Consider the following 13,708-nt stretch of genomic DNA (forward strand, 5'->3'; position numbering starts at 1 on the left):
TACATTGACCTTATGATCGGAGCACAGCTGCCTGGTTCTGTGCCAGAAAAGAGATAAAGTCTGTTTTCAAGCTCAAATCCCTGTTATGATACATTAAATGATCCATAGACCACTGCGGCTGATAAATTTGGTAAATTTACCTCACAATGAACAAAAAACAGCATTTAACTGACTGTTAACTTTCTGATGGTCTAAATCTAAATCTAAATCTAAATATTAGTAAGACCAGTAGTGGAACCTGTGTCTATCAGGAAGGCATACAGGAAGGAGACAGATGAGGATTTTTTAACATTTTTTGTTTTTTAAGTCCATTTTTTGCCATTTTCCTCACTTTTACAGCTTATATTTTAATTTATTGAAATGCCTTTCTTGCTTTCCTTTAATGCTTTTAGTGTTAGAAATGTTAGGTTTTACAGCACTTTGAACTGCTTTGGGAATGTATGTAAATATGTTTAACCACATTCCTTAGACAACACAACAAGTGTCTCTTGCACTTTCACTTTAACATCTTACACAGAGTAGTTTACTCCAGTGTTACACAAAAGCTCAATCTGCCTATATGGGAATACAAGCCTAACAATATTCCTGCACCCAAAACAATAATACACCCCAAATCATTAAGTTATTGAAGATTGGAGATGATGTTAATTGTGCAGGTTAGCAGAGACATAAGCATCTCTCAAATAGGATGCAGTTATTGGCTGTTAGGGGGAGAAAACTACCTGTCCTGATGCTGTATGTCAACAGCCGGAGGAAATTTATAACCCAGCTGATGAATGTGGACACAGCAAGGTCAGGATAGCCGTAAACTTCTTTCCTGTATCTTCTTTTAATTAGGTTCTGCTTTGATAAATAGAGACGCCAACATGCTCCTTGACAACAAAGCGTTTTCCTTTTGACAACTGCAAAATACAGCAGGGGCTGCCCAGGTGCCCTTTGTTGTGAATTTGACTTCAGTTATATGATTCAAATCTGCAAGAAAACTTTAGACAGAGTAGACTGAATCCTGAGAGAGTTTCACTTATCTTGACAGCTTCCACTTACTTTGGGTGTAACTACATAATCTTGGCAGCAAAGGGGGTTTTATTTGGGGAATAATATCTATTGGGTAAGAAGTGAGAAATTTTTTCAGGCATCGACTCTGATTTTGTCTGAATATCTTTAACACCATATAATTTGGATGTTTTGCAAACTGAAATACAGTTCAGGTGTTTGTGTCACTTATTCAAATAACAGAGCCCTTTGTCTGCCCCAGTTCATTCAAAGAAGACACACTTTTGCAGAGAGATATTGAATTTTTGTGTTGATGAAATCAAACTGATATGTACTTTTCAAATAGAAGCCCACCACAGGAATATCTGACTATTTTCAAATCAGCATTAAAACCACTTCAAATCTTATTCTTTCCCAATATAAAGTTGCACCTTGTTATCAAGTTTTTTTCTTTATTTAAAGGTTCATGACGTCTTAATTTATTGCCCCTTAGATTTGTGTTATCTGTAGGATTATATTAACTGTGGCTGTATATTGAATTTCCTATCATACAGCAACAACATTTACCTGCCAATGCCTGACAGATAGATTCTTTACAATACAACAGGTTCATAATTTGAGCAATTACAATTAAAAGACACTACCTAATATTGCTTATTCATCCCAGTCTCAACCCTTTAACCCATCTAGTCAGAAAGCTGCAGTGGCATTTTAAACAGGAAGAAAGAAAGACTCCAAAATGTATCATAAAGCTGAAAGGTTTCGGCTAAATTTTATAGCTTAGTTTTTGCCATGTTTTATTTTACCTACACAATAGATAGATAAGTACATGGATAGATCACATTGTGTTACAGTAGGAGGGCTAATGCATAAGCTAAAAAATCATGGTGCAAATCTGTCCATTGCTCAAAGGCATTCTGGGAAACTATGCACATCAAGGGATGATTGTCAAATAATTTGAGTACAGTGACAAAGAAATACTTCGATTGATTGAGTACAGTTTAACTAAAACTAAAAATGTGTTCTATTAACTCAGAAAAATATAGCTAAAATAGCTATTTTGAATTTTTAAGTTAACACAACTCCATTTCTGACAGTCTTCAACTGTTCAGCCTTACAGTGTTGTTGTTCATTGTCCAAATAAAAAGCAAAGTTTAACTTTTTCCTAAGCATACTTAATCAAATCATAAAGTGAGTATGACCTGTGGGAACTTCCCAAACACCCCCAGGACAGTCACAGACCTTCTAATGACACATCTGTTAAACACTTGTGAGTCCGCCCCCATAGGCTCTAACGTTCAGTCTTAAATGCAGAGTGACTAAACATGTTAACAGCATATGACACATGGGCATGTACACAGAGCTGTTTGCACTGGACACTGCCTAAGGAGTAACTGTTTCAGCTGCTCTGTCAATAAAAGTCTGTTTCACTGTGCCTTTAAAAAAGATAGGGTAATCTTCATCTGCTGCAGATTAATTCGTTGTAAATAAATGATTCATAGAAAATACTGGTGTCAAACTTAGGAAAAATGTATTTATTGTTTAAAAGCCAGGCTATTGAGTGAAATTCTCTGTTTTTTGTGGGTTCTGTAAGTATGAGCTGATTTTTTTAAACAGAACTTGTAAAATATTTGACTATTTAGCTGTCAGTTGGACCAAATAAGAAATCTTGTTTGATTCTGGGAAACAGTTTAAGCCACGCCTACATTGTTGCTAGGGTTGTTCTGATTCCAGTACCAGTATTGGGAATACGTCTGATACTGTTTAAAATGCAGGCATTGGTATCGGTGAGTACACGAATTTATGCACCAATGCGATACCGTTTGGTTTAGCTTTATGTTTTGCTTCGTTTAGCCATGCTAATTGTTAGTAACCTTGCAAAACAGATGGATTTGCTCATTTCTGTGTTTCTCACTGGCGAATCCATCTTGCAAAGCTTCCGTCTGAACAGTCTGGACCAGGTTAGAAAGGGACAGGACCAATCAGCGACGGGGGGCAGTACTTTCAGACGCGGCGAAGTTGTGATGCAAGCAAGCAGCGACAAGAGGCCGGTGCAATTATGGCAGAAGACATTAGCATGGATGCTGAACTATCAGAACTTGACGACATTTCTTCATTAAAAGAAGAACAAAGAACAGCAGTGAGTTGTTTTCTTTTCAAAAACGACAAAAGTCGTGTACTGACATGTCTACAATGGCCATTTTTTCACGTTACGTAGTTCTCTATGGAGTTTACTCCTTGGTAGCAGCGCACTTTGGTAGGGGCTATGATGTCACATGTTTTATTGCTCTGATTGGCCCGTAAATATGTGACAGACAAAACGTTCATCCAATCACCCTCCGAGTTTTTTTCAAAGGCTCTGCCCTTTCCCAAACGCTGTATATGGAAGGTTTACCAGATGGATGTATGAAACAAATCCATGTGGCGTGTCAGGTTAAAATGTTAGCGCTATAAACTGGAAATCAATTCTTTTTTGCTGCCGGAAAGCTCTGTATGTACAGGCAACTGTTTTTAGAGCAGCGAAGAAGAAGCAAAGGACCCACTGCAGCAGCTGTGTGACAGTTTTTCTCTGAATGTGATTGTTAAAACACCTTCTAGACCAGTGCTGTCCTACATGACAAGAAGTGACACACTTTATCAAAAGGGAAAAAACGTTTGAGCCATAAATCGTTGCCTCTTACTTGTTTTCCCTCTTGAAGCTAGCCGTTGTGCCTCCCCATTAATGCTATTGATGCGGCAGCATTTTCAGTGAGCCTGGAACTCCGTGTGACTTTTGGGGACTATAATGATTAAATCCACACCAATAAACCCGATATTGTAAGTCTTTTTAATAATTTTAATAAAATTACGATCATTTATTACCACTAGCTTGAATGCTAACCGATATATTGTTTATCCTTTGTGAGGATCTTTCGGCCAATGGCAGGCTGTTCCGTAATCACATCATGCTACCCAAATAGAGCATAACAGAGAGAGAAATAGAGAGAGCCTGTGATACAGCCCCCAGTATTATTGTTATTTTAATGTTTAGCATTAAAACTCAACTCACTTCAGCAGAAAAACAACTTTAGGGTCACAGAGATGCTGTACATTATGATTCTATTTGTTGAGCCATGTTCTGAGTCAAACATAGGTCTAAAATAATTTGCTAGTCTGCACAGTTAGTCCAGAAAGTTCATACTGGTATTGGATCAGTACTTGGTATCAGCCGATACCCAACACCTTGGTATCAGAAACGTAACAGGAAGGAAAAAACTGTATCGGAACATCCCTGACTTTGGCTGCCTACTTTTTTCTTTTTTAGATCAGACAGTTTTTCACAGAAGGAGACAGATTGGGTTACATTTAATATAAAAAGAGCAGAAAAAACATTTTATTTGATTGTTAGAATCCAAAAGTGGAGGCTAGTTATTATAGAATAAACAGGAGAATAAACAGGAGGAGAACTTCAATTAAGAAAAAATAATAAAAACACAGAACCAAAGAGCAAAGGAGTTTGAAAGACCATGAATCCCAAAGATATCTCCACAGAAAGACCTCCTCACTCCTGCCCTGTGAAAGTCTACATAGCAAGGGGCCCCTTTGCTGCATCTGCTTTTTTCTTCCCAGAAACTAACCCACACACAAAGGGGGCACACAGCTACAGTATGCATGTATATGTGCACTTCCTGAACTCTCCTGCATTCACTAATGCATCCATAGAAACCTCGGCATCATTCAGTGTAGGGAAAAATAAAAGTGGTGCCAACGGACTCAGCTGCTGCATTTTTCTATCATGAAACTGGACTGATTACAACTGCAACCTACAACTAATGTGGTGCTAAAATTAACTCTTACCTGTGACAATTCCATAGTTGGGAGCCTCAAGGATGGCGCCATAAAACTGAATGATGTTACGATGGCTGAGCACACTGAGGATTTCAGCCTAAGAATTAAACACAAGAGAGAAAAGACTAAATGAATTTCTAAGATAACAGAGGATGCTCCGCCACTCCGCCACGCCCTAAAGTACTGCCTCTTACTCCTGATTGGTCCTGTCACTCCTTACAGGGCCCAATCTGTTCAGATTGGAGCTCTGCAAGATGGATTCGCCAGTGAGAAACACGGAAACGGGCTTATCCATTCACTTTGCAAGGTTATGTGCAGACAGAGTATGTGGAATTTCAGGGTAACGTCAACCTCAGTGTAGTGCTATGGACAAATTTGGGATCATCAAAGTATGTGTGATGGGAAAACAAATGGCCGAGTAAGATTTCTTGTCAGTCTATGAAGGGGTTAATTTTTTATTTCAGTCCAGACCAAAGTTATGTGCAAGACAAACAAACTAAACCATCCGTTATGCTAGGGTGGTAGCAAACAATAAAGGAGTGCATAGTGCATAAAGACACCCGTTGTAAGACACAGATTGAAGTTCTGCACTGGCCTGGGGCGGTTATTGTGAGACTTTCCTTGAATGGAGAGAAACCTGACAAAACCAATTCATTTAATTGTAGCCAAACACTATAATTAAAAGAACAATTGGTTCAGTGTGAAAGGATCACATTATTATTTTCAGAGAACAATCATCACTACAGCACTTGAGCAAATTTGAATGAATATCTGAGATCTGAATTTCATAAAGGAAACGCTGCATACTTTTCTGAATGTCTTATCACAAGCCAACAAATGTTTTACAATTTTCCTGAAAAGATTTCAAAGATAATTCTTTTTTTGTCTCAAAGACAATGGGCCTGAGCTTTCAAAGGGGTGTCAGGAACGGTCTCTGCTGTAATTGGGCCAAATACATTCTTTCATCTGCAATATTGTTTCGTCTGCAGCACATTTCTGAGAGTGGGGGAGTATAATGACCATGAGTGATGGGTACAGAAGTCACCACATCCTGCTAAATGGGGTAGCAATTAAAATGATTACTACACTGACAATTAAAAAGTATATGAAAAGCTCAGGCAATTATGACTCCTACCTCGTTTTCAATCTTGAGCAGTTTTTTCACTGCTACCTCTTTGTCCCGCGAGATCCACCTGGCTCGGTAGACGCTTCCGAAGCTGCCGCCGCCACAGTTCTCATAGAAGAGGATGTCATTGAAGTTGACTTGCACGAAGGAGGCGCTTGGAGACAACATCTCATAATGACACTCAGCACCAACTCAGCTCCTGGAAGAAGGGGGACCACAAGGAAGGAAGGAAGTCTGGTTCACTCACACAGTCAAACAAAGTTACTCCCGCTGTGCTTGACTAAAACTCAACATTTGAGACAGTCGAGTGCCTCCAGCCTCCAGCCTTGTTTTGGCCTGGGATTCACTCCCCTGTAACCTCCTCACACTCTACATCATCAGTAACAGAAAGCAGCGAGCTCAGGATCTGCACTGTTTGTATGAAGACAATGGCATGCCTGGTATGTTGTGATCACGCAGCCAAAGTCGCAGATCGTTCCAGCATGTTCAGGACATCTAAGGGCACAAGAAAAGAGAGATCCAAAAACAAGAATCTAATATTAAGGTCATACATGTTGTATTTAGGCACAGCACAGCCAGAAGACCATGTTTCCAGGCTAGAGTGCGCATTGATGATCCTTTTGTTTGTTCGTAAAAGCATAAAAGCATCTTATAAAGAAATAATTCCCCCATTACAGGAAATTGTTGCTCTCTTATTGTTCATAGGTTTCCATTTATAGCTTAGCAATTACAGCTTTTAAAAGGCTGTTACCTGGGCCTTCGATGGGATTGCTATCCCTCCCAGCGGGAAATGCCTCTATTGTCACAAAGGGGGGCCACTGCTTTCTGCATATTTACCCGTATTCATGCTATACATAGCCCCACAGCAATCTGCTCAGTGGACCAGCCCACAGTATTGTCTGTCCACTCCAGAGGCCAGGGTTACTGGGATATAGTAGCACTTGCAGCCCTCCTTTCAGTTCTCCCTTAATGGCAAACACTGTTGTAAGCCCTGCAACAATTACAGGCTGATAGCCATATGTCAAACAACAGGTAGCCAAATGAATAATACATCACTCAAAGCTAGCAGATAGTGATGCCCTCTATTCCAACCCCCTTTGCAGCAGCAGCATCTGATAATGCAGCTGATAACTTTACTTTTTAAGTTACATCTAATATAGTGCATTATTGAGATAGTACATATCCATGCTGTTAGAGTGGTATTTTGCAGTAGTTTAATAGAGACATGCTGTTGTATACTTGAAATACATAAACAGAGTGAAAAATAACGTGAATATCTACCACTCTTCACGTAATTATGGCTGAGTAAAAAACCCTTGTGTAGCCAGACCGAGTTGACGCCATGCCCAACAACAGCAAACATGTAAACATGGCGTTTTACTGAAATTATTCATCACATGCATTATCGTTTTCTTAGCCTTGGCATAATGTGAAGAAGGTTATTCACATGGATGTCACTACACCGCCATGTGAATACTACCTAACTTCAACTATCCTTCAGACTTTAAAAAAACATACATACCGACATCAGGTTGAAGTTTCCGGCTTCAGGGCAGCTCTTCGTCGGTGCAGGACGTTAAAAAGAGCAGAAATTTAACGTTGAGTAAGAAAAAACACAGCGGGGAGAGTTCCGGGAAATCTCATGTGACGTTTTCGTATTTCTCCACTCTCGCTGCGCCGTGGTTTTACTGGTTGCACAACTTCTTCGGGCGGCAGCGGACAACATCAGGCAGGATTGTGTACACTCCAGTCACCATCCTGATGACAACAGCGCCCCCTGCTGGACGAAAGTGGGTACGACAACATTTGTTTGCTTCATGTGTCCCGGGACAGCGGTGTTCCACGTGTGGTCTGCGGTCCTGTCGAGGTCGAAGTCAAATTTGAAATAGGTGCTTTAACCTCCTAAGACCCTGCATGCACATATGAGGACATTACATTCTGGCTTTTCCTACAACAAATTCATCATTTCTGCTGTTTAATTTTTTAGATAATTTTGTAGAATATTCAGTGAAGTTAAAGTAATTCACCTGAAATACCTGGAGAATTTGCTATGAAATGTTTAGAGTTTTACATGGATTTTTTTTTGGGATATATCTTGAAATCTTTTAAGTATTTTAATGGAAATTTTGCAATATGTTTGCAGTATGTTTGTATATTTGGGAGTTTCACTGGTATTTTTTAGGATGTTTAGGGATTTTCAGTCATTTTCATGGAATCTTGGGGAATTTGTAAGTTTTGAGGAATTTACATGGAATTTTGGGGGGAATCTAGACTTCACTGAAACTTTTGTGGAATATTTGAAGATTTTTGGGCACTTTTTATGGGAAACTTTAAACTATGTTTAAGAATTCTTCACAGAAATTTTAGGTAGTTTCCTTGAAATTTTTAAGGAAATTTGTTTTTATATTGGACGTCATTTTGGTCAGAATTAAATCCTGTTCAAAGACAAGCTTTTAAACGTATTTTTTGTATTATCCCAAATAATTGGGATGAAACTAAAAAATCATTCCAAACAAAAGCTCAGGTCTCAGGAGGTTACATGCATTGTACTTATCAAACTCAACAATTTCTGCTATTTCATGTTTTTTAGATATTGTCTGGAATATTCAGTGAAGTTAAAATAATTCACCTGAAAAACCTGGAGAATTTGCAATGAAATGTTTAGAAATTTTCATGGATATTTTGGGATGTATCTTGGAAATTTTTCAAGTATTTTAATAGAAATTTTGCAATATCTTTGCAGTATGTTTGTATATTTTGGAGAGTTTCACTTGTATTTTTTAGGATATTTGGGGGATTTTCTAACCTTGCAAAGCAGATGGATACGCCAGTTTCCTTGTTTCTCACTGGTGAATTGATCTGGCATGTCAGGTTAGGGATTTTCAGTCATTTTCATGGAATCTTGGGTAATTTGTAAGTTTTGGGGAATTTACAATTCAACTTTATTTATACAGTACATTTTAAAAACCACGGTGGACCAAAGTCTAAAGCTTCACACTATAAAAGCAAAACATGAAACAATAACACATCACTGTCAAATAGTAACACTAATCAAAATAGAAATTAATAAAATAATTGTAAAAGAAATAGTAAAATCTAAAATCTGTTGGGATAAAATAATCTCATCTTGAATCGAAAGCCAAAGAGAAGAGATGAGTTGTTAGTACTGATTTAAAATGTTTGAGAATAACGTGGAATTTTGGGGGGAAATCTAGGCTTCACTGAAACTTTTGTGGAGTATTTTAAGATTTTTGAAGATTTTGAGGCACTTTTTATGCGAAACTTTAAACTATGTTTAAGAATTCTTCATAGAAATTTTAGGTAGTTTCCTTGAAATTTTAAGGAAATCTGTGTTGATGTTGGATGCCATTTTTGGTCAGAATTAAATCCTGTTCAAAGATGAGCTTTTTACCTTATCAGGTCCTGATTATCCCATATAAGAGGGAGAAACTAAAAATGCACTCCAAACAAAAGCTAAGGGATCAGGGGGTTAAATGCAATGTACTTATTAAACACTCAACATGTGTACTTTATACCTGTTTGATTTTGTTTTCATTTGATTGGTGTTTTGAATAATCTAGATCACTGTTTCTCAGTGTTTCTTATTTGTTTAACTTTCTTGTGATGTTAACAGGACCGGCTCTAGACATTTTGGCACCCTAGGTGTGATTACTACTGAGTGCCCCCGCCCCAATCCCATCATCACCTTGGAGAAAGTTAATTAAGTTTACTCACTAATATTAGCATGGGATTCTTATTATTATCATGCCTGTAGTAAAAACATTTTCATATGATGCACAGTAAAATATTAAAAGAGGAATTCAGTGAAGATCATTTGAAATAACTACAAGGTCCAAACATATATTGAAGCCACTGGGCCTATTAAGGTCCACTCCAGAACTCAGGGGGACCAAGAGTTTCTGAGCCAGGATTTTTTTTTATTAAGAAAGTTCTATTTTGATGGTATTTTATTTATATTATTATAGTGATATTATATAATGGCCATTTATACATATTCATATAATTCTACCATAAACAGAGGAGACTCCAGACAAATGAATATCCCTATGAATAAAGTTACTGTATTGTATTGTATTGTATTTACTCTGGGCGCTTTATCTGTGATCAAATTCATCACCGGAAATTTAAAATGTGTTTTTTGTGTTTATCTGTATTTTTTTTTTTTTTTTTTTTTACCATTAGTTCAACCAAACCACTCTGACATCCCTCCATGCATGTCCTGTTAGTGCCTCAGGGCAGTGGTTCCCTAAGTGGGGTCCTGAGACACTGAAGGGGGATGCTTTCCAAAATTAAAAGAGAAATTTAATATGATTTAAAGGGGTAAATTTTGTCCATTATTTCAAAAGTGTTGTCAAATGAGTTCATTTAGAATTAAAATATATTTATAAAGTGAAATTTTTGCTTAAATATAAGGCAAATGTACAAAAAATACCTAAAATGTGCATTTGTACAAGATGCTTTGTGCAGCTTTCTATGTTTTAACCACCTCCAGGAAAGGTGGGGGTCTGCGGTCTCTAACTCTGTTATTTTAGGGGTCTAAGGCTAAAAAGTTTGGGACCCCTTAACTTAGGCCAATGTATGTGAAGCCAGTCTCCCAATAACAGAGTCAACATCTAAATTTCTCTCAGGATTAATTAAATATCTAAATCAAATGTATAAAATTCCATTAATGATATGAATAAAACAATAATGACAAACCAACTAACAAAAAACATCTAAAATATTTAATATTTACAGCACAGAAAAAGTTTTTTGGTCATTGACTGAATCCCAGACTTCAGAGAAATGTGCTCATGTGAATAAAAAGTCAAACAATCATATTAACTCTTTGCATGCTGAGGTGAAAATAAATATTCATTTACAACACAGAAGGAACTCACACACTTAAATATGTATAAATATGGTTTGATACAAAAGATATGAAACAACTGAATATCAGAAATATGAGGTTTGCACTTTTAAAGCATCACATAGTGTTTACATCTGAAATGTTAATCTGATGAATAAGATCCTCCGAAGATCTTTAATACTTAAACTGTTGCTCTTTTTGACTTGAAGATGATATCTGCAGCAGAGTGATATGAGAGGTACTTCATCTACCAACAATTACTGTTGTTTAAATATCACAAATTACTGTAATAAAAAGCTGAACAAGTGTCTGAGACAATATCTCATTATCTGGCATGTCATTAGGTCTTCCATATGAATGCCTGTGCTGGAGTCAATTCACCCATATGCAAACACAAGTCACATGACCAAGCAGCATCAGAGTGTAACATGTGTCTCCCTGAGTGGGTTTTAAGACCTGCGGGGCTCGAGTGCATGAGACAGCTGAGTTAGAGTCCTTTGGTTGTCAATCACGTGGAGCTGACGCACGTATGTCCGGATTTCAGGATGGTTCTTGCTTGCTAGAGGGGAACCTGGACCTTATTCATAAGGAAAACAACAAAAATTATATTAAACATTACACTGTTACTTAACTGTTTGATAATTCATCCTAGTTTTGATATTAAAGGTCAAATATTTTACCCCTTCAAGACAAGTTTATATTGGTCTCAGAAGTTTTAAAAACATGCCTGTGAAGTTTGCTCCTGAAAAAACACTCCAGTATTGGATTTTTGCATGATTTTTGCAACAAGCTATTTCTGTGTCTGTGGCTTTAAATGTTACTAAGCTGTCTGACTCCACCCTTGACCACACCCCTATCAGGAAATTGGTGTGGCTTTCCTGTTCTTCCTCTCAGGTAGCGGAGAGGAGGATCAGGAGAGGACGGCAGGACTTTCTTCTGAGCGGGGAGGGCCTAGGGGTGGAGCTAACTCCCCACATGACATCATGAGGGGAAAATCTGGGAACAGCTTGTTTCAGCCGACATTTTGAGAAAGTGGGGGGTTGGGGGGGTGATTCTTGGGGGGATTGTGGACAGGCCAGGGGCACATATTTTTGTTAGAAAAACCTGCATAATATGTGACCTTTAAAAGCATCCTCTGGGACACACACTTACTGAATGTTTGGCTCCTGCAGTATCTCAGTATCTTCACTGTGTTGGCTATCATCCGCTGAAAGACAAAGAGCTATAATCAGCAGCAGATATCGACAATTAACTGAATGGCTTTAAAAGAGATTTTCACCATCTATGAGACAATAATCTGAACCGCTGGAGCCTCACCATTTTCTCAAAATTGACCAAATTGTCGATAAACGTCTTGTTGCCCTCGTGAGTGAAGGTCATGTCTAGGAAATGAAACAGGAAAAAAAGAAAAGAGAGATCAAATGGAGGAGAAATTGTTTTGTTGAGAAAGCAGAACAACTGTGTTAAAGAGAAATGAAAGATGATCGGATAAACCAGCCTGACCTTTGATTAGCAGAGGCATGAAAGGGATGATGGGAGGATCCAGCTTGGCTACAGTGAGTCGGTATGCCCGGTGGTTTCTGGACGGGTCCTGTGGAAACAATCACACTGATTTGAGATCTGCCATCAGCGTGTTACAGCGATCCATCACAGTCACAGAGATGACCAGCTGACAGTAAGTATGTCTACATGCACTGTAAAGTTTACCCCAGGTTGGGAACCAATGATTTAAAATATCCTTGTTCAGTCATAAAAATCTGAAAAAGGAGTAAAAATATTTATGTAAGGAGTCAGGAATGTAGGAAAATAAATTAATTTGTGTTTTGATTTCCTATTTTCAATTTTGCATCTCACAATTAGGACTCAAACTTAGGATTTTGACTTTCTATTTCTTACTTTGAGAATTTCAACTCATAATTTTGACTTCTCATGTAATATTTTAAGCTTTAAGATTCAGAAATCTAAATTTTAAGCCCTATTTTGACCTTTTAAACCAATTATTTCATTCAGCTTTGACAGAAGAAAGCAACACAAAGACTAACAAGTAAAAACAGAGTTGTTTCAACTTACCATCAAGTTTTCAAATTCCCCGTAAAACTTCTTGAATTTACTGGGAAGTTTCTAGAAAAACAGAAGAGGGTAAGGTTTGATTCACACAGGATGCGAATACTTCTCAAAGCAGATATGCACCTACCTCCCAGGTCTGATTTAATCGGCACACTGCTGGGTTACTCAGGCCCATCACGATGGCAAAGAAGGCGTTCAGGTTCCTGTACTCCTTACAGCTACGACATAAAACAAGAAAAGTCAAAGGGTAAAAAAGTTCACATAAAAGTGAGTGGAAAACAGTGAAATGACCTCCACTTACTGGGCAGCGATCTTAATGAACTTCTTGAGAAGCTGAACCCTTTTACTGAACTGAGAGCACAGACATATCTCTGTGATCACCCAAAACTGGATCTCATTGAACCTCCTCAGGAACAAGTCCAGGTTCACCGTGGTTTTCTTCACGTTTTGCCTCCCAAATGTGTGATAGATGAGTTCAAGCTGTAGAAAACCAGAGAAAACAGTGAATTGAATACTGAATTTAAAGCATTTGTTAGCAGCTGACATCATACTAGGGTTTTAAATCTCCCAGCCATACCTCATGTACACAGTTAAAAAGCTCCCAGTCATAGGAGGTCATGTGGTAAGCAACGTCCTTAGAGCTCATTAGCTCAAAGCTGGCCAAAAACCCTGCAGATGGGCCCTCCTGCTCAGGTAAGGGGGTCTAGAAAATCAGGGGGAAACTGTTTTAATGTTGATAGCCATGATATCAAAAATAAATGTTAAAAAATTAATGGATCAAGACAAGTATTTGTCTTCCTGCACACAAGCATGAGCCAAAAATA

At 38.1% G+C, this 13,708-nt stretch overlaps 2 protein-coding genes across 8 annotated transcripts in view; both read right to left on the reverse strand.

Annotated features, from left to right (window-relative positions):
* zak (sterile alpha motif and leucine zipper containing kinase AZK) overlaps nt 1–7,660 on the reverse strand; it is a 38,058-nt gene extending 30,398 nt beyond the window's left edge. For 2 of the 3 annotated variants that reach the window (XM_041807106.1, XM_041807109.1), the window contains exons 1-3: nt 7,470–7,660; nt 5,957–6,146; nt 4,831–4,918 (exon numbers count right to left, since the gene is read on the reverse strand). In XM_041807106.1, the coding sequence (XP_041663040.1) occupies nt 4,831–4,918; nt 5,957–6,115 (247 nt within the window). In that variant the 5' untranslated portion in view covers nt 6,116–6,146; nt 7,470–7,660. Of the gene's footprint in view, nt 1–4,830; nt 4,919–5,956; nt 6,147–6,384; nt 6,443–7,469 lie in introns of all 3 variants that reach the window. The other variant, XM_041807108.1, reaches the window with a different exon arrangement.
* A 3,055-nt stretch (nt 7,661–10,715) lies between these two features.
* rapgef4a (Rap guanine nucleotide exchange factor 4a) overlaps nt 10,716–13,708 on the reverse strand; it is a 60,005-nt gene continuing 57,012 nt past the window's right edge. For 4 of the 5 annotated variants that reach the window (XM_041806929.1, XM_041806928.1, XM_041806931.1 and 1 more), the window contains 8 exons: nt 13,462–13,587; nt 13,186–13,364; nt 13,012–13,102; nt 12,888–12,938; nt 12,321–12,408; nt 12,135–12,199; nt 11,970–12,024; nt 10,716–11,394 (listed from right to left, as the gene is read on the reverse strand). In XM_041806929.1, the coding sequence (XP_041662863.1) occupies nt 11,267–11,394; nt 11,970–12,024; nt 12,135–12,199; nt 12,321–12,408; nt 12,888–12,938; nt 13,012–13,102; nt 13,186–13,364; nt 13,462–13,587 (783 nt within the window). In that variant the 3' untranslated portion in view covers nt 10,716–11,266. Of the gene's footprint in view, nt 11,395–11,969; nt 12,025–12,134; nt 12,200–12,320; nt 12,409–12,524; nt 12,575–12,887; nt 12,939–13,011; nt 13,103–13,185; nt 13,365–13,461; nt 13,588–13,708 lie in introns of those variants that run through there. The other variant, XR_005992984.1, reaches the window with a different exon arrangement.

Source organism: Cheilinus undulatus, linkage group 15, assembly GCF_018320785.1.
Source record: "Cheilinus undulatus linkage group 15, ASM1832078v1, whole genome shotgun sequence".
Classification (NCBI taxonomy): Eukaryota; Metazoa; Chordata; class Actinopteri; order Labriformes; family Labridae; genus Cheilinus; species Cheilinus undulatus.